Source organism: Epargyreus clarus, unplaced genomic scaffold (assembly GCF_041222505.1).
Source record: "Epargyreus clarus isolate Ecla_fem2 unplaced genomic scaffold, WU_Ecla_fem_2.2 ptg000009l, whole genome shotgun sequence".
In the NCBI taxonomy this organism is placed as follows: domain Eukaryota; kingdom Metazoa; phylum Arthropoda; class Insecta; order Lepidoptera; family Hesperiidae; genus Epargyreus; species Epargyreus clarus.
In genome coordinates this window covers 13,356,963-13,383,238 of record NW_027332217.1, presented here as the reverse complement: position 1 = coordinate 13,383,238, position 26,276 = coordinate 13,356,963, and the positions used below count along the sequence as shown (strand labels likewise).

Sequence of the window (26,276 nt, the reverse complement as noted above, 5' to 3'; positions counted from 1 at the left end):
TTTTTATTGTTGCGGCATCACGCATATTGCATTCAGGTAGTGATAAAAATATATTTTCGTTAAAAATTTAAAGATATTTGTTTTAATAGAATCGCAGTACAATCAATAGATTTTTATTATATTACTAGTAATATGATAATTCCGTTAAATTCTTACAAATAAAAGAATACATGATTAAACACTGGCCACTGGTATTCTTATTCTTTTAATTCAGAGCATAAAGTACGATCTCATCATTCAGAAATCAAGAATTCACCTCCGACAAACTAGCATGTCAAAATTTTAGTTACAAATAAAATAAATTAGACTTGTGGTTCCAAACCATGATAAAATAACTTTTCAACAAAGTAATTTATTCAAACCTACGTTCTTTTTATACCATACTTTAACGTGCTTAAACGGAGTAAGTAATAAACAACAAATAATCATATAATAACTACTGTTCTCCTACGACTTTGTTGTTAATGTACTCAGATTCAAATACAGGTAGAATTTCCACGCAACTAGAAGTATACTAACATTTAGAATGTACGGAATTAGTTGCTAAAGATAATTATTTAATACACTTATTTTTTAAGTCTCGACAACGCCATCTGTATTAATAATGCTTACATCTTGTGCAACAAGTAAATTATCAACCAGATGGCAAGTAAATAGGCACATTTACATTTGAATATATACCTATATTTTTAAAATAATTAGGTTAAAACAAAGCAATCTCGCCATTTTACTGCAGGGCGGAAACACGGTATTAAGTGTAGTTTAATTATTAATTAATATTTTTCTGTAAAAAAAAAAAATCCTTTTAAAATGGTTTTCAAAAACAAAATCCCAGTGTATTTGTATTATTAAGATTCTAGTCGCATGAGACCATATTTGACAGCAGCAGAATTCAGACCTTTTTAACATGTAACGGGTACTAACGATACGCGGTTTTATATTCTTCTAGCATGCCCGAAATCCCTGAGTGCCTGAACCGTCGGTACAAAGCTCTAGACGAGCTGGTCAAAGACCTGAACTCGATATCTGATCTAGACACCACTGGGGAATGCTGTAACGACCCAGGCGTCAGGTTGATGTGCCAATTTTGGAACATTTTGAAAGAAAATCCTGATTGTAACTTAAAGGTAATTTGAAAAACCTTTTGTATCGTAGGTGATTTGCATGGTGTCTCTGTAGCTCCAGGGCCAGAATAGGGCTACGGTATCCTCTGCCTGTCGTAAGAGCTGACTGAAAGGGGGCTTCCGGGGTAGTGGGCGGCAAGAGATATTGACTTGAGAAATTTGACTAATAGACATTTTTCGTCTAATAGACGCGGGCCATAATGTGCCAAGTAACCATACGTATGAAATTTTACACACGGGTGACAAGGGCTGTAGACTTAATATATTAGAACAACGGGAGATTATTAAGCACAATAACAACAGTAGGATTACACTGCTGAATGAACAAATCAATGTATCCAGCTCTCCTTTACTTCATATTTTACCAACAATCAGTAAACAGATGATTATTCGCAGATTTAATGCGAATAATTAATCTATAACCTTATTATCACATAACTGTCATCAGTTGTTTACATTTCATTGTGGAGGGGAGGGTTGGATACCATTATAAAAGGCATGCATTAGGTTGACAGCGTCACGGATCGCCACAACTCGCCATTCAGCTCGCACGTGTGCTACCAACCGATAAAACTTTCTCTACCCGAATATTTTTAATATTCGGGTGAGAAAGAGACAGCGCTTAACATCGCTTGAGGGGAGCATCCAGCCAATCCGCATCCGCGCCGCGCCCCCCGGGACGCGGCGCCAGCACAGCGAGGGCGAGATGCCCCACAAGAACGGAAAAACCCGCGGCAGAGCCGCACCAACCCCGCCGCAGCGCGACTCGTCGCGTGCCAGCGGTCGCCCCGGCACCAGTCGGAGCGAGACCGCGAGCACCACCAGCCGCGCAAGCAGCAGCCGCTTCCCATCTTCGGCGCCGGGGGTCCCTGCGCCGCCTGTTCGTGGATCAGCGGAGACGCTCACTGGCGTGCAGCGCGCTCCCCCATCCACGCCGCGGTCGCCGGGACCCTCGCGTCCAACGAGCCCCGCTCCGCCGCGCCCAGCTGGGCCCCGCGAGCCGGATTCCACGCGCCCAGGACCATCATCGACGCCGACGCCGACGCTTGCGACACCGTCGACACCCGCCGCGCGTCCGTCGCGCCCAGCATTCCCGCCACCCCGCATCATCATCGCGGAACAAGCAGGACCGACAGAAACAACCCCTGGAGTTGAGCGCCCCCCGGCATCCGCCGCTGACTGGGCTTCGGAGTTCTCCCCGGAGACTAGGAGGAGGCGCGAAGAGCTGGTGAGGATGCAGCTCCTCCGGGAGGACGACTTCTGCACGGAGGATATAACCGAAAGCCTGCTGGATTACGTCTGCGCAGCCAATCTACACCAGACCACCCAGGAAGGCCCGAGGCCTGAACTGGACGCGTTCCACGCGTTCTGGGACAGCCTCAACGCCGACCGCGCCAAGAGACGTCCGAGGAGCCCAGAAGAGGAGCCAGACACCTCTCAAGCCAAGCGCGCAATTCTGCGTGACCCCCGTCTACGCAGCCGCAGCAGGGACCCGAGGGTGACACGGAGTGATTCCGACCCCGGCCCTTGCGATCTGAAAGGAGAGACCACGCCGTGCGCCTCACCGACGCCGGCCCTCCTCTCGTTTGCAGAAGCGACAGCAGGCGCATCGCGCCCGCCATCCGCCGCGAAGGAGACCCCGCCGATCCCGCGCACCCCTGACGCGCGGCCAGCAACAGCCGTGTACCCGACTGCGACCACAAGCGCGCCCCCCGCCGCGCCGTCGCAACCGAGCACCAGCACATCGCCCACAGCAGCCCCCTCCGCCGGAAGATTTCCTCCACTTATAGTGGAGAAACTCCCTAACTGGCACCAACACCTCAAGGTGCTTAAGGAGCAGTTAGGGAGGACCCCTAATGCACGCCCCTTCGGGCAGGGAGTGAGATTCTCCCCGAAGGATGCCGGTGAGTACAGACTGATTCAGTCGTACCTCACCGACCTAGAAGCCCGGGAGAGAATCTCCTGGTATACATACTCCCTGCCAACGGAACAGAGCCTGAAGGTGGCCATCAGGGGGCTGCCATCGGACACGGACCCGCAGGACATCATGGAAGAGCTCCGCGACCTGGGGTACTCGCCAGAGTACGCCCGCGCCATCCGGGCCCGTAGAGGACGGCCCGGCTGCATCCATCTCGCAATACTCAAGCGAACAGAAAACCTCATACCGGGTATATACGCAGTGAGAGAGCTGCTGTGTATGCCCGGTATCAAGATCGAGGCATGGCGCGGGAAAAAAGGACCGGCACAATGCCACCGCTGCCAGCAGTTCCGGCATAGTTCGCATAACTGCCACCGGCACTTGGCCTGCGTGCGCTGCGGGGAGCAGCATGCGGCCCATCAGTGCCCAAGACCCAGAGAAGAACCTGCCACTTGTGCGAACTGTGGCGGACCGCATCCCGCTAATCACACCGCATGCCCGGTGTTTCGGCGGGAGGCGCGCAATAAGCGCGCTGGCACGATTGCCCTCTCCACCAGACCGACAGAGAGGCCAAGATTGAATCCGTCGGCCGGTCCTGTACAGCCGCAGCCGGAGGTTGAGCAGCAGCAGGCTGGCTCCCTCATGGCCGCAGCCAACGGACCAACTGACCGTCGCGGAGCTCCAAAGAGGAGCCGAAGAAGGAGGAAGAAGGCTAAGGCCGCCCCCCTTCCAGCACCACCCGCACCAGCTCCCGCTGCCCAGAAGAAGCCCAGGAGAAAGGCACGGATCGCCACAACCCCCGCTCCCACTCCCAGAGAGGAGCAGAGCCGGGGGAGCAACAAGGAGGCCTGCGTCAACCAACTGAGGCTGCTGCAGGACTTAACGAAGATGCTGCAGTCCATAATTACTGCACTGAGTGAGGGCCACGACGTAGGGCCGGCTGTTCGGAGCGGCATCATAATGATGTCCGCCCATTGCGAGTAGCGGGCCCTACGCCTGTTACAAAGATTCCCCCCGCAGAAAGCGGGGAAGTAAAACCCCGGACCGTCCTGCAGCGCCAGCAGCACCAGACCTCCGCGACCAACTAGGCATGACAGGGGACTCCCTGTCTACCTATCCAATGACCTGCCTGTTTTCACAGGCAGCGGGAGACTCCTCCTTAAGAAGGCACAGCCTTAAAAAGGACACCTTCGGAGCCACTAGTGGCTCTGGAAGATGAAATTCAGCACAGCGTCACTTAGCGATTAACCGTCGTAGAGTCAACTTACCCTGATGATGCTCCGTTTTGGAGTGAAACACGTGTTGGTGGTGGTATGTATGGTGGTGTATATTTTTAATTTTTGCATCTGCATGCATCCTTTGAGGGAGGGAGGGTGGTACATGAAGTACATACTGCATGGTTTAAAATATATACCATCATACATAGTTGTAGCGGATTGTTGCGAAGTAGTTTTAATCTTAACTTAATCTCTACCGAAATTTATAAAATTAACGTTTTAGATTTAATCCGATAGTTTCATTTAAAGTTTGATAGCTTCTTACGTACAGATACGCTCTTCTATTACATTCTAGAAGGTAGTACAACAACGGGTAGGACAGAGCACCAACAGCGGTATGTTTCGACCGCAAAAAGTGTCCTGCTACATGGCAGCACACAATTGTATGAAGAAAGATGATGATGATATGAAGAAACTTGGCCCTGGAAGCAAAATTAAGAAGTAAGAATTAGAAGCTCTTACTATTTTGCTAGTATTTTGTAACGATAGAAAATTTAATGAATTCTATTGGTAAAAATAAAGCTTTTCAATAGCAACCAAAGCAAAAAATAATATAGGTTGACAAACAAAAGAGAAAAAAATACTGAAATGTTTCTGTTATGGGCCACCCGGTAGCCGAAATTCGACCATACCTAATTAAATATTTTTGTTTTTCTAATAATCGTCAAAGATAATCAATACCTGTATAAAATACAGAAAATCGGTCCAATCAATTTTATTTTAACGAAATAGCAAGTCCATTTTTATAGGGACAGTGTATGGTGTCTTTTAGGCGTAGTTAAAGGACCAATATAAACGTGTGTGATCGCCATATAAGTGGTAAGTACTTCTTTCGGTTTCAGTATGTGCTGTCACACCAATCAGGAACCAACTCCGAAGCCAACGTGTTGCGCTTCTAGATCGGTCACATCTAGTCATGCGAGCGACGACGTTCTTCCTCTCAGCAAAGTGCTTTGTAACTTGAAAGAGGTATTACATAATGTAACATAGCAACATAAGGTTTAAAATGAGGTAGAAATGATGTAGATCGGCCAGGGAGGTCTCGCGTTTTGGTGGAAGGGTGAGGATCTCGGCCGTTCATATAACAAGTGATCATGAATTGCAATGCCACTGCAACAGCATCGGGTAAAATCAATGTTACAGATAGAGTTGGTTACAGATGTCCATTTGCCGCAATGACAACTTGCCATCATAATAACATGTTTCGAGTTTAAAGTTAAACAAAGACTTATTAAATTGGAATCCCATGGACTAAATAATAATGCATTATACTATTACTTAAGGGAATCTTATTACTACAATTCCGCTGATTAGAATCTTAAATTAGTTATTTACCAACTTTATAAAAGTAACAAATTTAATATTCCGGAAGGCCGCATCATTTGATAGAAGGTGTCAAGGAATGGTGAATGACCTTATGGTGGCGCAAAAGAAACTACAAGATCAGATTCAACATTTGGAACACAGAGAAAAGGAGGGGATACAACTGTTGAAACAGGCAGATTGCATGTGGTCGTGCATGGAAGATGCGTACAAGAAAAAGATACTAGAATCACAGGAAAGACAGCAGGAACTCTTGAAACAGGTATGTACTAATTTAACGATTACGATTTTAAATTTGTTTAGGGTAAATAAGAGTTGAAGCAAATCGCACTAAAACATTAAGTCGAAAATTATAACAGTTTCTCATAATTATAGTGTTAGTGAATAAAAATTGGTTAAGGGATTGGTTATTTATTGAGTCGATGACAGAATTAATTATAGTTACTACCTATTCCAGCTTAAAGAAGCTGACGCAAATACAGGTAGATGGCGCAAAAACAAGAAAGATTTAGAATTCCAACTGGAAAACATTAACATGTGTCATCAAGAAATTTTAGAGAAACTTAATCAGAAACAAAATGATATTAAATGCATGAATAGGGATATACAGGATTATAAAAAAAGAATTGAAAATCAAAAGAAAGAAGTTGAAGCGGCGAAAAAATCTTTAAGTTCTAAGAAACAAGCATCGGATGTAAGTTTTAAATAAGCAGTAAAATATTTAAGTACAAATTTATGAATATTAGGAAATTAAGTAAAAACTATATTACGTAAATTTCAAGGACAAAATAAAGAAAATATCAGCGGACATATCTAAAAAAGAAGCGTTAATTAAAGAGGAGAAGAATCGCAAAGTGGACAAGGAAAATGAAGGCCATCAATATATAAAGGAAGCAAGAGCGGACTTGTTGAATTTGACTCGCGTGTTGATGCAAAAGAAAATTGAAAATGAGGATATGAAGACACAGGTTCCAACAACTTTTTGTTTTTATAGAAACTTTTAATACTTTTGTTATCTTACTCATTATTATTTAGCATTGATTTGCTTATTTAATTCGTTTAAGATTTTTAAGCAGTTGATCGACCATTGTTGTAATCGCTAAATTATAATACAATCCTAAGTAGAATTTAATACTGATTAATAATTAATGAATAATAATTAATATTTTGATTTACCTTTTAAATGTAATTTTATGCGTTATTTTTCGAAAATGTCATCAATATACTTTTTGTATTTCGCCAGAAAGAAGCACTGATAGAAGAATTTGACTTGGTAGCTAAAACATACGATACATGCAAAGACAGATGCAAAACTAAGAAACAGTCTATTGAGGATGAAATAAAAATTATCGACAAGGAAATAGCCAATTATAAGGTTAAATGCCTTAGGTGCCATCAATGTACCGATACGATAGACATTAGGAAGTTTTGCACAGACTGTCCGAGGTGTCTCGAAGAAAGAGAATGTTTGTATAAAGAGGATCACTGCAGCCACGACCACACGATGGATTGCGTATGCATGGGTGTAAAACAAAAGTTTCTGGATAATGTCTTTGAAAACATGTATACAGTGCTCGAAAGACAAATAAAAACAGGACCAGGTAAAGCTGTAGCCGAAACAATATTGAATTGCTTGAAGAGAAGCAGAAATGGTAAGTTAGATGAGGAAACGAGACAGATTCTACAAGATTTTATATTGACGACAGTGAAAAAGAATTTGAACTTGACGATTGTGGGCGGTGCTGTTAAAACTCGATGTGAGGTAAATCGTAAGTTAATTTGGTGAGATATGGTTTTAGATCTTAATTTTCACTAATATTGGTTTAATTTGTAGCTTGATCCTGAAACATACAAGCAGTTAATGCTCTGTTTGAAGCAAGTTAAAGCCTTTAAGCCACCTACAGTTGACAAAGAAACTCCAGCCAAGAAGGTTAGTAAAAACAATGATTTACGTTTTATAGATAAATTTTATAGTAAACAAATATATAGTAATATATAATACAAAAAGATATACAAACACACACACATTCAAAGGCAAGAACAAGAAACATTTTATTAGGAACTTGATAAACGTGGTAAAAAAATCTATAATGTAAATTGTGGCAGTGCCTAGTTCTGATTTATAAGACTTCCAGTTTATTAGAGGTGTGACGGTGATACCATTGCGGTTGAACCCTTTCCTACCACCATTGAAAGCAAAAACATCATCTGGTAGTGTGTTTTGATGTTCAAACCAAGATTAATTTTATAGCCTCCATGTCGACGCTGGGGTGGCGAGAGCGAATGCAACTGTCCTAAAGGACCCACAGCGTGCATTTGTATTAAGAAGGCTCCTCCGCCCCCGGATGAACCTAGTCCGTGTCCTCCTCCTGATAAAGAAGATTTAGTAAGTATTGTTGATTGATATATTACTACGCTAAATTATTGTTTCTTGTTGGCGAGAAAGCATTTAAGGTTCCCTGACGCCGGCGGTGCAAGTATTTGCTTATCATCAATCAAATTCTATTTCATTTTCTGTCATCTTTGAAGTGGCTTCATATGTGCAAAATGTTCTATGTAATGTATGATTTTCGCTTTTTAATGTCAGTGTATTCCTTTTCGAAAATTAGATCTTGACTAAAATTAAATGGCTAGCTTCTTCTAAAAGCAAACTGAGCTGAAGTTTGTTGACTCTGTTTATAAAGCTTTTATATACACAAATAGTTTTCCTTGCAAGGACGCAGCAATTGCGTAAAACAGGGTTTTATCCTTGACTTCTTGATGACAAACATTTATTTCCCATTCATTTATTAATACCAATGGGATTATCCAGGGTGAACAAAAAGTCTGTCCGTACAAAGAGTCAGCTTCCTGTGGTCCAGACTGTGCGATGCATGCAGTACCAAGCGCAGTTGGTACTGACGTCGCAGCATGGAGACCTGATCCATGCAAGGGACAGACATGCCATTTCAAGAACATGAGGGCAGCACAGTGTGTTCTGGGACCGGAGGCGTTGAATAACATATCGAACTCACGCAGCTATGTGACGGCAGTGCCATACGTTCCGAATATTAATATGTTGGATGATCAGGTATTTTGATAAAATAAGATATTTTTGTGTATATTAAGTGGCACATTGGCTGGCTCGTCTTTAAAATACTTCATTTTTTTTATCCGATTCTCGTAATAATTAAATTTTGTATAATCTCAATATACATTTTCGATAATATGGTAGCATAATACAACGTAGCATACCTTTGTGTTATGCATGTATTTTTTCTGATATATTAATTAATTTCAGATACCGTGCAAGTGTGAAACTTCACCAACCCAGGATTGTACTTGTAAGAAAGGTTAGTTTCTGAACCTATTTTTCATATCTATATACCTAGTAATGTATGGAAGTGCAAAATATTTGACAAAGCGGGATTTATTTGTAACTTGACGTGGTAATTTCGTTATTTTAGATGGTAGAAGTCATCCACGCGAAAGAATTATTGAGGAAGTCATGGGAAAATATTTTGAAGTAAAACCTATCGAGAAAGTAAGTTATACGATGATCAGCAGCGACTCTTTGAATATTCAATAATTGTCGTGAATAATGATTTAATTTATGCCAAGTTGTATTCCTTTAATGGTTTATTTAAATTTGGATATCAATAAATTTGTTGTAAAGCATGGTGGTTTTATTTCATCCAAATTATTTTTAGGAAATGTAACCACCATGCAAGTTCCACGCAGGATATTAAGATAAAAATACTTTTATCTTAGGTTGCCACTACAAAAGAATACAGTGACAGCAACCTTAAGGGTAGAAGAAAAAACGAAGATGTATACGTTTGCATAACTCCCTTAAATAGTTGTTTCGATTCAATAACATCTTCAAACTGCAATAATTTATACTGCCTCAATACCTTTACTAGAAACGCGAAGGCAAAAATAACTAATGATAATGGTCGTACATCTAAAAATAATAATAAGGATATGGTTGTAAAAGATATAGGTCTTAGCGTCAAATCTTTTGACATTGATAAATATTTCAAATCGGACCTAGAAACATTAGTCAATACATACCCTGAAAGTGTAATAGATAGTACACCAAAATTAGATGATCTTATACCGGGCATGATCAACAATAATACAGCCATAAGCAGTGAAATGAATAGTAAGGGTTTTACAAAATCTATTATCGATGAAAGATCCTTAAAAGACATAAGACCTTTCTTATCCCAAAGAAAGGTTTGTAATTTAGTACAAGAACTCATTAGAGATGTCATAGTAGTTGACTATGACTCCAAACAAGATGGTTCAAAAGAATGGATCTCTGTAGAAACTTTGGTAAAAGAGATTATAAATAAATCTGAAATGAAAATTGTGGATGACAGTGATACAATAAATGAAACAGAAATACAGGCAGAGTTGTTAGATAACAATGAAATAAATGGAGAAGACCCTAAAAACAAAAGCAACGTAGTTGAGATTAATAGTATTTATAAAAATCTCAACTATAATCATAATTCGTCCAAAAACGATTATTGTAAAAAACTTTGGTTGATGATAGTGGCAGACCAGAAAGAGACACCAATAATTTAGATGTGATTCGCAATAGCTTGCGCAAATCTGTAGAAAATACAATAGAAGAAGTAGTAATAGTATAACATGTATTGAAACGGGGTCAATAATTTCAGTTTTTTGATATGGAGATAAACCTTACTTAATATTATGTGACGTCACAAAATTTGTGAGAATAGCTTTTAAGTTTCGTCTTTTATAGTAATTATCTGTTTTTGATTGTAATCAATCTGCTTTCATTTGTTTTGTGCTTCCATATACTATTTCTTTTTTATATATTTTTGAACTAGTTTACTATATATTTATGTCATTGGATTGCAGATGCAAAACAAATAAAAGCAGACCCAAGAACAAAATGCAATAATGAGATTTGTAGAATGTTAGATAACCTTGAATCAATTCAAGGCTATAAAGGTATGTCTACACAAACATTACAAACACTTGAAAACGGTGTCACTATAGAGTTGAATGACTATTCAAGAGCTCTTAATAAAACTATAGGTAATCAATTGGGTCCAAGCGAAAAAGTAATAGTCGATAGTAAAATAAAAGAAGATTTAATTAAAGAACAATTCCAACCATTACTTTACGAAAAATCCACGGAAATTGATAGAAATATTTTTGCAAATGATTACCAAAATCATACTAAGGAAGAGGAATCGAAACCATCAGAATTGATTGCAAAGCAGTCACCAAATGTAGACATAGATAATCAAGTTATTGATTTAATAGAAGTTATTACAAAAGAGGACCCTAATACTTTTGTAATGTTAAAAAAGACAAAATCTGGAAATCTATCTCTAAATATTAATTCAGTCAATGAAAATAATGGAGACAACATTTTAATAAAGAAGTCACCATCTGGTAATATGCTTATAGAAGTTGACGAAAATACTATACAAACTTTAAAATCCAAAAAAAATAATAAACACGTGGATTCAAAGTCAAAATCTCCAACAAATAAGACAAAGGAGATTATTGGTCCTGAAATTCCTGGAAGTAGCAAGCCACTTTGTAGTAAAATTGATAAATGTACGCAAAATAATGTTAAAAAAATGTTGTTGCGTAATTCAAAAGAAAACTTTAGTGCTTGCACACCAAAATGTCTCAAACTCACCAAAGATTTGTTAAAGATGTATAAAAACGGCCAAAGAAACATCGAAGTTAATATCAAATATCAGAAAAAGGAATTGAATAATAAACAAGCCACGATAACTCAAGTACCACCAGAAAATAATGTAGGTATTCATGTTAAAAATCCCGGCATTGCAGCAACGAGTAGGGTAGAATTTCCTGTTTCAATACATAGAACTAATTCAAGTACCATAAATATTTGCTTTGATCATGATGAAAATTTAGCAAATAGCGTCGCAACGAGAACAGAGTCAAATGGCTTTATTTTTAATTTGAAGCACCAATTACAAAGTGCAAAACCTCGCACACAAAGCGTGTCAAAAAAAGAGGAACTTATCAAAATTAAGTTAAAAGGACTTGATAATGCTATAACTGAACCTCCTGCGTTAATGAAAGAAACACTTTCAGGCAATTATGACATTGTCTTGGAGAAAGAATTCGAAAAAGCTTATACACAAACTATAAGACATCAGATGGGAGAGGAGAGTGAGAGTTTCTTTGAAATTACCAAAACTTCGTCTAGTATCATATTAGACTTTGATAAGAACGATCGTGTTAGATCGGAAAGCAAAAAAGCATTACTAATGAAATCCCAATCGGGACTCTTAAAGGTGATTGTTTCGGATTCTACATCAAGTGTCAAAGAAGAAGTTGCACATAAGAAAAGATCTCTAGCCTCTGGATCAATGATATCTGCTAAAACACTTATTGATTTATTAAGGAAATTGCCCTCCTCAAGTACATTTCACAAACGTAATAAAACACAACCAAAGAAAACAAAATCTAACAGTGATTCTCATCTCTACGAGAGGGCAAAACTTAAACTTCGTAGTAGACAAAGCTTATTAGAAAAATCATCAACTACACTACAAAAGACCCCATCCGGACAATATGCCGTATTTCTCGACAAAAAGTCGAAAATATCTTTTATTAATAACTTAATATCCTATATAGACAAATCATCTAAAGGTGTAATTCCAATAAAAAGAACGGAGTCTGGTGAAATTACAATTAATTTCAATAAAAATGTGGAAAGTGTCAGCGAGTATGGATCAATGAAAGTTACCTCATCTGGAAATATATATGTCATTCTGGACGAAAAAGCAATCAAGCGGATATCAAATAACGTAGCTGTTAACACTAGTTCTAAAAGAGGTGAAACCACGCCATACATTAGTAAAATTATTAATCCAGATAATAAGGCTATTGCAACTACTTGTAATGCACAACCAGATGACGATTTATGCGATGCATCTAAATGTGTATGTGAGAAATTAGATACACAAGATTATTTTATAAATTCGCGTAGATCGATCAGTCCCACAGAGAGCCATTTTTGCGGAAAAAGTAAATGTTTGGGCGTTTCTGATAAACAAAGCATTAAATCTTATAAGTCACCACATATCGTAATAAGGCCGAGCGAGTCTCGTCCAGTGCCAGATAGACGCAATAAATTCGAACAGACATATTACTGTAAGGTACAATCAATCTGTCCTTATCACAAGGATAGGTATGAGGCCGTTTCTAATGAATTGTTAGAGATATCTGGCTTGTGTAGTAAGTCACAAGAGAAGAAATTGCTAACGAAGATTAAAACGCAATCGAAAAAAAAGCCTGTAAAGCTGAAGAATTCTAAAAAGCCTAGCTGGAATTCCTTCGATTACCTACCTCCACAACTTCCCTATTTTCTCAGAAATATAACTTACAAATTACAATAAAAATGTAAATTGTATACGTGTGTACACTCTAAAATTATGATTTTAAAAAGAGAAAAATGTATTATAACATGCTATGTTAATAAAGTTAATTTAATGTCTGTGAAATCCTATTTACTTCCTTCTGTGAATTCTGTGGCTGTGATTTCCAAGTATAAATTTTAAACCTAAAGTCTGCTCCACATTCTCGCGAGAACCTCGCGAGAACGCGAGAAAAGCACGAGAAACGAGAATGTGGAGCTTATACGAATTGGGGTTTTCTCGCGTTCTCTCTAGTTGCTAGCTCAATCGACGTAATTAATGTATCTAAAAATCTTCGAATAGAATATATTTTCTCTTATCCAGAGGCCGTTGATACAATTTTCATGATATTTTGGACTTTGGGGTGAGAAAGAGTATCCTATTCTTCTTCCATTTCGAATTAAAATCTATTGTAACATTAACATTGATTACAGAGATGATAATTAAAATTGGAGTATTAAGTGGAAATCTATGGCACATTTAATAATTACTTCATTGACCAAGTTTACTTAATAAATAATGATAATGACATGACATATCCGAATACATTGACATATAACAATTACAATTCATTCTTTTTCAATTATATTACATCCCATGACATTTTATCTATTATTAAACAATTAAAAAACACTAATAGCACTGGATTTGATGACGTTTCAACAAAAGTCATAAAAAAAGTTGCCGACGTAATAGCTCCTGTTCTAGGTTACGTGACAAATCTTTGTGCTCAAGATGGAATGTTTCCAAACGCTCTGAAAACCACGATTATAAAACCACTGTTTAAAAAAGATAATAGAGAAGACATTAGCTGCTACCGTCCCATTGCTATGACATCAGTTTTCTCAAAAATTTTAGAGAAAGTAATTTACAACAAACTTTATACTTATTTTGAGAAATTTAATATTTTTACTAAAGAACAAAAAGGTTTTCGTAAAAATAACTCTATAAATATAGCAATATATGAATTTCTACATAAAGTATATCATAGCGTTGATAAAAGAGAACCAATAACAGCCCTTTTCATGGATATTACGAAGGCATTTGATTTTGTAAGGCATGATCTGCTCATAAATAAATTGTACAAATATGGTATTAGAGGCAAAACGTTAGATTTACTAAAATCATATCTTGAAAATAGAACTCAAATCACTGAGATATCTAGAATTTGTCCAAAAACAAAAAAGGAATATGTCTATTCATCGGTCCCTCGAAAAACAAATTTTGGCGTCCCACAAGGGAGCGTATTAGGTCCTCTGCTATTTTTAATATATATTAATGACTTGCCAAAGAGCATAAACTTTCCTATGACTCTTTTTGCCGATGACAGCTCAGTGGTATTTACTAGCAGGGATATTAATAATTATGAGACTGAAATTAATGAAACTCTGAATGTAATAATTAAATGGCTTAAATGTAATAATCTAGTAATAAATTTAAAAAAGACTCAATTTGTTAATTTTCAGCTACGTAAGCCTTTAATTTCCTCATTTAGCATTGAACATAACGGTGAATATGTTAAAGAAACTAAAGCAACAAAATTTTTGGGCCTAAACATTGATTACGATTTAAGTTGGAAAACGCATTCTGAATATATTTGCAAAAAGTTAAATCAAATATCGTATGCTTTGCACATATTATCTAAGGTCGTTAACGAAAAAGCTCTTTTGACTGTGTATCATGGATATGTGTCTTCAAATCTACGCTACGGCATAATGTTTTGGGGTAATTGTACAAGGCGAGAAGATATATTTAAAGCCCAAAAGAAATGTATTCGTGCTATCATGAGGATTCCAAGAACTGAAAGTTGCCAAACCTATTTCAGAAATCTGAAAATATTGACATTTCCTGCCTTATACATTTACGAAATAATGATTTTTATAAAAAACAATTCTGACATATTTAATAATTATTTAATAAACAAAAGACATAAATCAAAATTATGTACCGTACCCTGCAAGACTGCCTTGCTAAGAAAAAGTGTGTTTAGCCTGGCTCCTAAAATTTACAATAAAGTTCCTTCTGAGCTCCGAAATATAAATGATATTACTAAATTTAAAAAAGAATTTAAGAAATTTCTAATTGACAAATGTTATTACTCTATAAATGAATTTTTAACTGACATAAATATTTAATTCGGTCTTGCATTGGAGAATATTATTGTTATTATTATTATTTTGTTATTAGACTTAAATAAATGAATAATTATGTAGCATTTAATCTTAGGTTATGACGATAAATATTTGTATGCCCATAAGGGTTGAATGTAGAGCACCTTTTTGTAATACTTTAAAAAACCTGTATACCTATATTCACAAATAAAGATATTATTATTATTATTATTATTATTATTTTTAATTTTATGGCGTTTTCACAGGGTCCTACAGGGTCAGGGGTTTAGGTATAACCTAAAATAACATGGATATTTGACATGAAGTCCGATAAAATAAGTCCAGGTAAAATTTCAATTTGTTCCTGTAGTTCCGGCACCAGAATAGGGCTACGGTATCCCCTGCCTGTCGTAAGAGGCGACTAAAAGGGGCTCCTGGTTTTGCGGGCGGCAACAGTAGGAGCTCGAACCGCCTGGCCAGCGACCTCGGGAAGGATGTCGGTATGTGTGGTCGAATAACGTCGTGCACACCACACGGAGTGGCGAGCGTCATGCTTACCTGGTCAACAAAAAAAAGCGTTAAATTTTCACTACAAATGCTATCAATGTTATCAGCGCAAAATACATGATGCGGGCATTTTTTATTGAAATGGATTGCAGTTAGTCGAATGTGTGCAATTTGATAGTATCGTAACGAGGGCTCGACGTTCGTTAAAATTTCACGGGTGAATTAATTTTGTCATACATTTTTAACGTTGTTAATTCGTTTTATTGTTGCTGCCGGACTCATTTTGAATTTTATATGAATAACTTAGGCACAACTGCGTTTAATTATGTATTTTTTTATGTGATGTCAATAGGAAACGAGTATGTAGTGGATGTGTATATGAAGTGAACGATTGTAGAGATTGTTATCCGTCTTATGTCTGGAATATCTCTAGATCAACCGCACTCTTCAAACTAGAATACTGTGAGATGTTTCACAGACTCGTTCTGTGAAAAATGACCAAATTTTACTTTTACTGTTACATGCCCAGTGATATGGGATATTTTTGGGAAGATTTGAGTCGTAGTACCGCATTAAATCGCGGTCCCATGGTCCCTCATCTACCCGATGTATAAAATAATACTATACCTGCAACGAAAAAATGCAATTTTTTTGAACAATGTGTAAATAATGCAATCTTTTGAATTGATTTGTTTAAATAAAAATGGTATGCGTGGGTGAAACTTTAGCGTTTAATTATATTTATGGTCAAATTTCAACTATAGTGACGGGCAACTAGTACACGACTACATACATGTATACCTATAGTACGTTTAATTGTACCTATTGTATTAATAAATTAAACTAATTATAATATGAAACATAATACACGGCTTTGTACATCATAAAATAAGTTAAAAGATGAATCCATTTAAAACATTTCCACTGATGGAAAAGGTAATTCAATCCTTTGAATTATTTCATTTAATTAAGCTAATGATTCCCGCTGCAGCATCGGGTGTAAAAGTATAGAATATGGATTACAATGAGCTTTAGGCATTCATTAAAACGAATCTCTACTTGGATTTCACTTTGGACTGAGGGCGCACGCTCGCATCGTAACTAAATGGAAATGAGATATTTTATTGTTACATTGTTAAGATACTTTCTCACTAAGCGAACGGATATCGGATGCTTATATTTTCTACACTAATATTATAAAGAGGAAAACTTTGTTTGTTTGTTTGGTTGTAATGAATAGGCTCAAAAACTACTGGACCGATTTTAAAAATTCTTTCACAATTTGAAAGCTACATTGTCCACGAGTATATTTTGTATGAAATATATTTGATAAATAGATTTTGAGGTGGTACAAAGTTTGCCGGGTCAGCTAGTGGGTTATAATTATACTACTTTTTATCAGTTAGCGGTTAAATTCGTTAGTATCATATTATATCTTCATTTTGTATCCCAATTTGAACTAGCGAAATTTAATCATTAATTGAGGATGTAAGATATTTAAAGGTTGAGTATATTTATAATGAACTTATCGAGTTTTTTATTTTGCTAATTCACACTTTTAGACAGGTTCATTGCGGTGTTTTTATGATTTAATACACAATTTGAAACACTATTGTTAAATAAAATGCAATAACATTTATTTTTAATAATCCATAGAATTTTATTAACTTCCAACGAATACTTTATCGATGATCGATATACGATATACATGTATATCTTCATTAGTCTTGTATTGTAGCTATGATATAGTGTTCCGTATATCGGAGTGCATTTTGCTTGCCGGACCGGCTAATATAAAAGAGTCTTAAGCATTTCCAGCAAACGTCATTTATTTTCGCGAAGTTGTACGTAACACGTTTCAAATTGCTCTGAACGCACGATTCACCCTTTTCATAACTTACGTATTTCATTCATTCATTAATTCATTCATTCATTCATTCATTCATTCATTCATTCATTCATTCATTACGGGAGTCAGCAAAGGCTTATCGCATGTAAAGATCAAAAGATCTACTCACAACTTAGTCAGTTCAAATAGATCTTAACTCTTGAGTAAGCAAGATATTACGGTGCACTCAAATGCATCGTCAACATAGGATTCACTAGTTTTAAATAAATATACAATATCAGAATTATCTTCTTTCTCTATAACTCTCAAGAACCAATGCTGATCAAGTTTTATGAGGAGGTCGATGAATTTGACGAAATGTATAAAAATAATATGTAATCGTTATGTTTAAAACGCGTTGAAGCCAGCAAAGTTCGATTGGGGCGGTACCACTTTCACGCTTATTTCTAATGTGAAGCATTTCTTGTCTTTCGGTGGAAGGGTGTGCACAGGGGCGGCTTCCTGAGACAGCTAAGAGCATCGTCTTGGACTATCATGAAAAGAAAGGCTGTAACGAATACCATACTGTAAGCTATACCTAATAAAATAGCTTGTTGGAATATGAAAAAACTTTCTTGTTACGACGGCTAGTTAGTTAATAGTTATAGCCGCGAGGGGGGGGGGGTCAGGCCTAGAGGGCGCCAGGGTTTCATTGCACACGGGCGCTACACGAGCTTGAGCCGCCCGTGGGTGTGGATGCCAGCTGAGTTACATATGACACACCTTAGTCCTCAGCAATGTATCCGTGATTGACTTCAGGTAGGAGTATGATTATACAATTAGGATTCTAATTGCTGTTGATTACAGATATCCATGGCAGGCAGTGGTTTTAGGTGGCATTTACGTGGATTTTCTACGTTTACAGCATAATAAATACTGTTATCCGCGCACCGTGTACAAAAAATTGTTTTGTAAGTATATAACATTCTATATTTTTTACCATCTGTCTTAACAGCTTCATGTTCAGCAACTACAAACGGAGCTACACTGACACAATGGGTCCCTTTGCGCAGAGGAGCTTATTGAATACAAATTGTATCTTTATCGGCTCGCTTTTGCGCCGTGACCGAATACGTATTGTTCAGCTGTATAGGCAAATAAATAGGAGGAAAATTGTAAGGCCTGTATAATATATCCTTTAATCTATGAATTACACTGCTGTCATCAATAGGCAAAGTTAAAGACAACAAGTTGTCGTCAACCCACGACTATCTCACTGATAGGCTTGGGTCTCTTAAGTGCGGTTAGACCGTAGACCAACACAATGGAAAAGTGTGAATTGATAGACTTCATACACCTTTGACAAAGTTTTTTAAAGGACTTTCAGGTGTGAGGGTTTCCTCAGGACGTTTTTCTTCGCAATTTTAGCTAGATAATTCATTTCTGAATTAACCCCTTATGTTTAGGATATTTTTAAACAAGGAGTAATAGACTGAACGTCACAAATGTCTACAGTCTTTATCTCTTAAATATAGACACAAATAAACAGATATTTCAGTAAGGAATGCAATATAGACATATTTTTGAGCTGAAACCATTTTATTGGGTGCACCTGTACAAACTGGGAAGGGATGTATTTTGGCAACTGCTCTATATTTCGAAGGATTTTATTCCTTTTGCGCTGCGAGGCTTATTGAATACAAATTGTTTCTTTATCGGCCATCTTTTGCGCCTTCAGCGAATATTCTCGAAGTAATATCTAAGAGAATAAAGAATAGGGACGGCGTTGGAGTGGGTACCATGTTAAATTGTATTACATGGACTCAAGTGATGGATTTTATGGTTTGTGGGAATATTTTTATACCTATTTCGGTTTTATAATACCAGCACTTACTTTGGTAGGTAGTATAGTACACTACTTTATATTTTAGTCATTCTAATTTAGAGATTTTCTGTTTATTCGGCTTGTCCTTATTTGTATTTTAGACTGTAATGTTAGAGTTGCTCGTGAGTTAGGATTCTAGCATACATATGTTTTTTTTTCATATTGAGAAAAGGCGTGACTGATTGAAATGCTTAGGTTTCTTCAGCAAGGTCACAATAGAAATTATGGTAACTTCTTACTTTACCTACAAAGTTCCCAGAAAGTTCATTGAAGTAAATTATAACTTTTAATTTTTAACGAATCTATTATGATAACCAACAATCCTAAAATGAAGGTAGATGTTTTCAAAATAATTAATTAAAATTTACAACGTATTTTATTCGCAAATTGTATTATAAAAATCTTGAATAATTTTGTTTTATCAATTTAAATTAAGTTTCTTGATTTCAGTTAATTTTATGCGAGCAAACTAGTCTACATAACTTTGCCTATTGATATAAGCAAAGATATATTCAAAATGTACTACAGTTCTTATCAGTACCCTTACCATGAGTTTTTACGTTTTGACAAATATGACTGTTTTGGTATTTGTTTACGTATTTGCCCATACAATTTCCAATCAGCGCCCCTAGTGAATTGTGTCAGAACTAGGAAATCGTATGGGCCAATACGTAAACAAATATCAAAACAGTCATATTTGTCAAAACGTAAAAACTCATGGTAAGGGTACTGGCATTGTAGATAACGTTTTAAATAAATAAATAACCCTTTCATTCAGTCCTGTAACCACCCCGCGTAGGCCCTGAATGCAAATCTGAATTCAATTGAAGTTGGAAGACCTTGTGTTTGTCAGCTTCAAAAATATATAACCAGTGGCTAGGATACCTGGCTCTCACCCAGGAGGCTCGGGTTCGATTCCCGGTACCGGTATGTGTTTTTTTTTATTAAATGTATTATAAAATAAATACAGATTTTCGTTTCTTTATATTATGATATTTATTATAAAATACAGCTACTTTATTTTAAATTGTAGGTAATTTACAATAAGATTCTGAAAATGTCACTAGTGACACCAAAAAAGAACAATCAAATTAAAAAAAAAAAAATTGTCGCATAGAGTAGGGAAAACATGAAACTTTTTAAAAATTCTGCACCGCAATTTTTGGGCTACCGTCAGGGGATGTTTCGTAAGGGTTGATTGATGTATGGCCTGTAGTTTCTGATGTTTTAGATCACGGATCAGGTTGTGTTAGGGGTTGAATTTTGAAAACGTTAGAGATACAAACCTTGAAATACCGCTGGTACAAGCTTTATAATTTCTCCATTTTTTAAGCGGTTAACATGCTCTTGTTTGACGTTTTATTTCGTTTATTTTTCACAGTTATGAAAACATATGACCGTAGGAAGATTTTAATAAAAACATCGCACAATGTTCATTTTTTAAATGATTCTTGTTTATGATCAAAACATATAAAAATAAATATAATTAACAAGAATTATGATTTGTATTATCGAGATGGACTAAAAGAAAAACACTGCTGTTATTAGGTAGAAATAGGTGTGGCGGTGGTGCCGCCGGAGTCGAACCACAAAGGGTTCTACCACCTTCAACATTTACTATTTTACTCGTATCACTTTTAAATATTAATTAACTAAATCGTATTAGGTAAATTAACCGCGCCGCTCGTAGCTGTGGCCAGCAGCTTCTCAATGTTTAAATGAAAAATTGTTAAAATTTTCATCTATTTCCGTACATTTCATTTTGTTGCGATAGTTTTGATTTACAACAAAAAGCTGTAGAATAAAACTTGTACATAACAAAATTTAACACTAATTATTCTTACGAATTGTCTGTGTTATGTATAGTTTGCCTGTTTGAGCGTGTAGAACTGTACCCTTACCGGAGTTTTTACGTTTCGACAGATATGACTGTTTTGGTATTTGTTTACGTATTTGCCCATACAAATTCCAATCAGCGCCCCTAGCGGATTGTGTCCGAACTAGAAAATCATATGGCCAATACGTAAACAAATACCAAAACAGTCATATTTGTCGAAATGTAATAACTCCAGGTAAGGGTACTGTAGACGATTTGTAACCCATTTGGCATGGCGGTCGTGGGTTAAGTGTTGCGACCCCCTCAAATTAGGATTTTGGTTTACACTAACTCCCCTTGATATTTAAAAAATAAAATAGTTTGACCATTGCAACCTCAATGTAACTTTTCAATGGATTAATAGACATTAAGTGTGTTGTCATGTCATTATCGTGCCTTTGCCAAAAAAAAATTAGACTTGTCCGGGATCGAGTAGGAGTTCTATATGTTCTATATTTTTCAAAGTTTCAGCATGATCCGGTATGGTCTAGTGGCTAGGATACCTGGCTCTCACCCAGGAGGCTCGGGTTCGATTCCCGGTACCGGAATATGCTTGACGGAAGCTTGTTTTTTTTATGTTATGAAACAATAAAAAAAAGAAATGATTTATTGCATCAAAAGTAGTGCAATTTTATTTACCATCACTAATCCAATTTTTACAGGGGTAACTTTAAAAAAAAATTATAGAGTTAATAAGTATAATTAATAGATAAATTATAAATATAATATAAATAAACAAAAGGAAAATAATACTTATGTAAATAATTATAAAAAAAAATTTAACAAAAGATACAACCGACTTCTATGTCACTATATAGTAAAAAATAATTCAAATAAATATTGGTTTAGTATATATTTCTGAAGTCGGTTGTATTTTTTGTAAAAATTTTTTTTTCACCCTTTTTAGTGGGGACATAATAACATTTATATTAATACAATATAAAATTGTATAAACGTGATCATAAATTAAGGTAAGGTCTGAATTTACATGGATTGGAACCGCCCACTCGCAGGGCGCTGCCGCGCTTTGCTCGCTTAGTTTTATATTGTTCTATATGTTCCAACATAACCTAACTAAACAGTCAATGACGAACTAGCTTTGCAGTTTCATTAGAACCTACACCAAATATCTTCAAACACAACTCAATTATTCCCATCGGTTGAGGAGTTACATATTTTGTCTCCGAGCCACATTATCAGACCCTTAAATAGTCAATGATGAACTGGCTTTGCAATTTCGTTACAACCTACACCAAATATCTTCAAACACAACTCAATTGTTCCCATTGGTTGAGGAGTTACATATTTTGACTCCAGAACCCACTCTGATCCTCATCATATTTAAATGGGGCCAACTTGTAGGGATTGTCCACACACGAAATTAAAGGCATTAAAATAGGTTCACAAACGGCGAAGTTATGGCTGTTACATTTACATGACTAGAGGAGTTCCCCTCATTTTCTCCACAACCCATCGATGGATCCTAACCATATTTAAGTGGGACCAACTTCCAGCTCGTCTCTACACAATAAAAAAAGAATTATCAAATTCGGTCCACTAACGGCGGAGTAATTCGTGTACATACATAGAAAAATAAAAAGATACCGGCCGAATTGATAACCACCTCATTTTTGAAGTCGGTTAAAAAAAAAAAAATTTAATACAAATATTATATAAAAATAGTATTAGCCATATGGCCTGCTGCTCGGCATTTTATTCCTGCCCTGATCTTTTAAATGTTAATTTAAAAATTCGTGTATGGCTACCCAATCCCACAGTATTTTAATTAAAAATCAAACAGACGTAGCAATCGCACGATTGGATCTCGTAGCAATCCGTAGCACCCTTTTCACGTTCGTGGCACCGCGACTAATCAATGGAATGATTTATTGCCGTGCGTTTAGTTTATGTTAGATAACGGGAAACTGTGGCATGTATTTTTTTTTCAGCAACTAAAAGCACATTTATACAAAAATTGAAAAATCGAAACAAAATTGTTGGTGCCATAAGAAAAAATATTTTTGATCGACAATTAGTTCATTATACGTGGTGGTTAAAAAATGATAAGGCATACAAAGAAATAGTCTTAAGGACCAGCCTCTCCGAAGATCGTCTTGAGATGTGGGTGGTGTTCCAAAAATAAGAAGTATTGTTAAAACTTGCTGAAGTCACAGTGAAACCGTTACCGTTCATTCGGTATCTAGGAGAATTATATGAAAGAACACAATTCTATACTTTCAAAGGAAACTTAGATATTTGATCTAAAATATGTATTTTCAACAATTAATAAAATTCTTCCATATTTTTAAACAAAGGTTCAATTAACATCTAAGTTCCTTGATTAACATTAACTTTCATCTGTAAAATCTTCATGGATTATTTCATAAATATTTCTCTCCTTATATATACATGTATATTACGTCTTTTGATCTAAAAGTTATACACAGATAATTTTAGTTATTCCACTTGAGTTAATACCACGTTAATACGATATACTTTCCTGACGGTTTCTGGGTCAAAGGGCTCGTGTCTTAATCGGTTTTTGCTTAGATATGCCGTTGTACGTGATTTATCTTGTGTTTGTTTCTGATACTGCGGTAACGCTTCAACAGAAGGTCGATCAATATTACATGAGGGCTTTCAGATTAAAATAAGTCAGTTTAAAGGTTTATTTCTACCTATACAGTCCATTGAAATGTTGAAATGTAAATTCAAGCTTATGCAATTTAAATTTAATCTTTGAAAACCCTTTTCTCTGCTCTCTGAAATGCTCTGATGTCATTTTTCTATAAAGTAAGAAATGAAAATTTGTTTAAATTTTCATCTATTTTCGGATAATTCATTTTGTTGTTGTTGGTTTTACAACAAAAATTATAAAACAACACTTGTAGTTAATTAAATTTGACAATTTGACATACAAATGATCTGTGCTACGCATAGGTGCTACGTATAATTTGCCTGATAGAATGTGAAGACGAATTGCACTCCTTTTGGCATGGAGGCCGTACGTGTTGCGACTCCACAAATTAGGATTTAGGTTTACACTAATTCCTCTTGATATCTAAAAAATAATATAGGTACCTTTGACCATTGCAACCCCAATGTAAATTTTCAATGGATTGATAGACATTGAGCGTGTTGTCATGTCATGTCTGTGCCCTTGCTAAAAAAATATTCTACATGTCCGGGATCGATATCGCGTACGAGTTCTATATGCTCTACATTTTTCACAGTTTCAGCATGATCCGGTATGGTCTAGTGGCTAGGATACCTGGCTCTCACCCAGGAGGCTCGGGTTCGATTCCCGGTACCGGAATACTTTAGATAACAGTTTGCCACCTTTTATATTATGAAACAATTTTATTCACCATCAGTAATCAAATTTCCACAAGGGTAATTTTAATAACTTTTTAAAAAGTTATAAAAAGTTTTTCACTAAGAGAAGTTAAGGTTCACTCATGATATTTTTGGGTCATTATTACTCTGGCTCTTTCTTTTTAAAAGTATACCATAAAATATTTTATAAAATTAATATTTATTTTTTCAAAAAACTTTATTAAAAAGTATTAACTTTTTAGGTATCTATATGATAAGTTTACGTATTTATCGTACAATATATGATTTACAATTGGAGGTATATCCCACGGGGGAAATTAATTCGTTAAGTATAACTCTGGCACGGCGAGTGAGGTCTGAAGGGCTAGAAAGTTGAACCACGCCCGGTTCAACCCACTCACAGCTATTTCGGCCACAGGTCTAATCTATTGTTTAACGCTTTACTTATAAAATATATTTTATAAGTACTAAAAGATACATTATTTATTATCCAGGAATCTAACGTTTTTTATTAATTTAATCAACGCACAAGGGGTGTATTACAATCTGTTTTTAGAGTTGATTTTGAAAGGGCGTGGTCCACTGCTCAGCTGTGGACTTAAAGGCCCTTCTTTTTCTATAATAGATACAGAAGTAGCATGGAAGCATGCGAGTTAGCTAAATCGCTACTGCCACTCGTAGACATTAGTACTCAATCCCGGATATATGAAATTCCTACAGATGCTACTCTTGAGAACTAAGTGGGAACGCCTCGGATAAGGATACCTCCTTAACACACCTTTCATACCGAAATATAGTAGCACTTAACTTTGTTTTCATAAGGCAGTAAACGGTGTAGCAGTGGTGTCCTCGAAGTCGAGCCACATAGAGTTCTACCACCTTAAATATAGGTACCTATAACTTAAAATCTATGCTTCTATTACCGTTTCAAGATGAAATATTTATGATCTGTAGTCTATATGGTAATTACTTCGTGTACAAACATTACAAGTGTCCAAACTCCTGGGAAAGGAAATAACGCTTTTGACACTCAAAGCTGTGACGTCATAGTTTATTTCCACGAGTTAACGGGAAATAAATGCAACTGTAGTGACTGGGTACGTTGGAATAGTACAATTTTATGAAGGTGGTAAAACCCTTTGTGGTTCGACTCCGGCGTCACCACCGCCACACCGGCAGTAGCCACTTACCATCAGGTGGACTGTATGCTCGTCTGCTCCTCCTATATTATAAAAAAAAGTAAAAGAAAAAAGATAAATAAAAAAACATAAAATTTATATAAAATTCGTTTGACTGGCGATCCGCATGGGGGAGCGGTCACCATACCGGACTGAAGCGCAGAGGGTCCCGGATTCGATTCCCGGCCAGACAGATCTAAATGATGAATTTAGTTATCGGTTTCTGGGTCTGAGTGTTTGTGTATTTATCTCTGTGAGTGTCCCCTGAGGGAATCTTTGGCTAAATTTATTTCCTACCTATCATAGTAGGAACAATGTAGAGGTGTTATATTTTAATTTGCAAAATATGAAGAATGTGTTACTAGACGTAAATTCATGTTTTAAGGCACTCTATTTAGTTTTTAAGAATAGCAATGCCTCTGTGATCCAGTTCATATAGTCTCCCTTTTCTATGTTTATTTATTTATTAAAAGGTTGCCAAGTGCTAGAATA

The 26,276-nt window shown here is 36.6% G+C and overlaps 1 protein-coding gene and 2 non-coding genes across 8 annotated transcripts; all 3 read left to right on the top strand.

Annotated features, from left to right (window-relative positions):
* The first annotated feature begins 236 nt into the window (after nt 1–236).
* On the top strand, nt 237–13,143 carry LOC140745020 (uncharacterized). 6 transcript variants are annotated; one of them, XM_073076767.1, is made up of 14 exons: nt 237–403; nt 950–1,127; nt 4,615–4,760; nt 5,162–5,288; nt 5,692–5,904; nt 6,100–6,336; nt 6,425–6,610; nt 6,886–7,404; nt 7,477–7,572; nt 7,894–8,028; nt 8,455–8,712; nt 8,923–8,974; nt 10,515–10,607; nt 10,695–13,143. In XM_073076767.1, exons 2-14 carry the CDS (start codon nt 951–953, stop codon nt 13,043–13,045), a joined length of 4,590 nt encoding a protein of 1,529 aa, XP_072932868.1. In that variant the 5' UTR covers nt 237–403; nt 950; the 3' UTR covers nt 13,046–13,143. The 6 variants fall into 6 exon arrangements, with proteins under 6 accessions (XP_072932868.1, XP_072932870.1, XP_072932871.1 ...); XM_073076769.1 differs by lacking the exons at nt 10,515–10,607; nt 10,695–13,143 and adding exons at nt 9,089–9,165; nt 9,393–10,265; XM_073076770.1 differs by lacking the exons at nt 10,515–10,607; nt 10,695–13,143 and adding exons at nt 9,089–9,165; nt 9,332–9,355.
* An 8,603-nt stretch (nt 13,144–21,746) lies between these two features.
* TRNAE-CUC (transfer RNA glutamic acid (anticodon CUC)) lies at nt 21,747–21,818 on the top strand. The gene has a single exon. It is a non-coding gene; the product is annotated as a tRNA-Glu (tRNA).
* Nucleotides 21,819–24,514: 2,696 nt separating this feature from the next.
* Nucleotides 24,515–24,586, top strand: TRNAE-CUC (transfer RNA glutamic acid (anticodon CUC)). The gene has a single exon. It is a non-coding gene; the product is annotated as a tRNA-Glu (tRNA).
* The last annotated feature ends 1,690 nt before the right edge of the window (nt 24,587–26,276 follow it).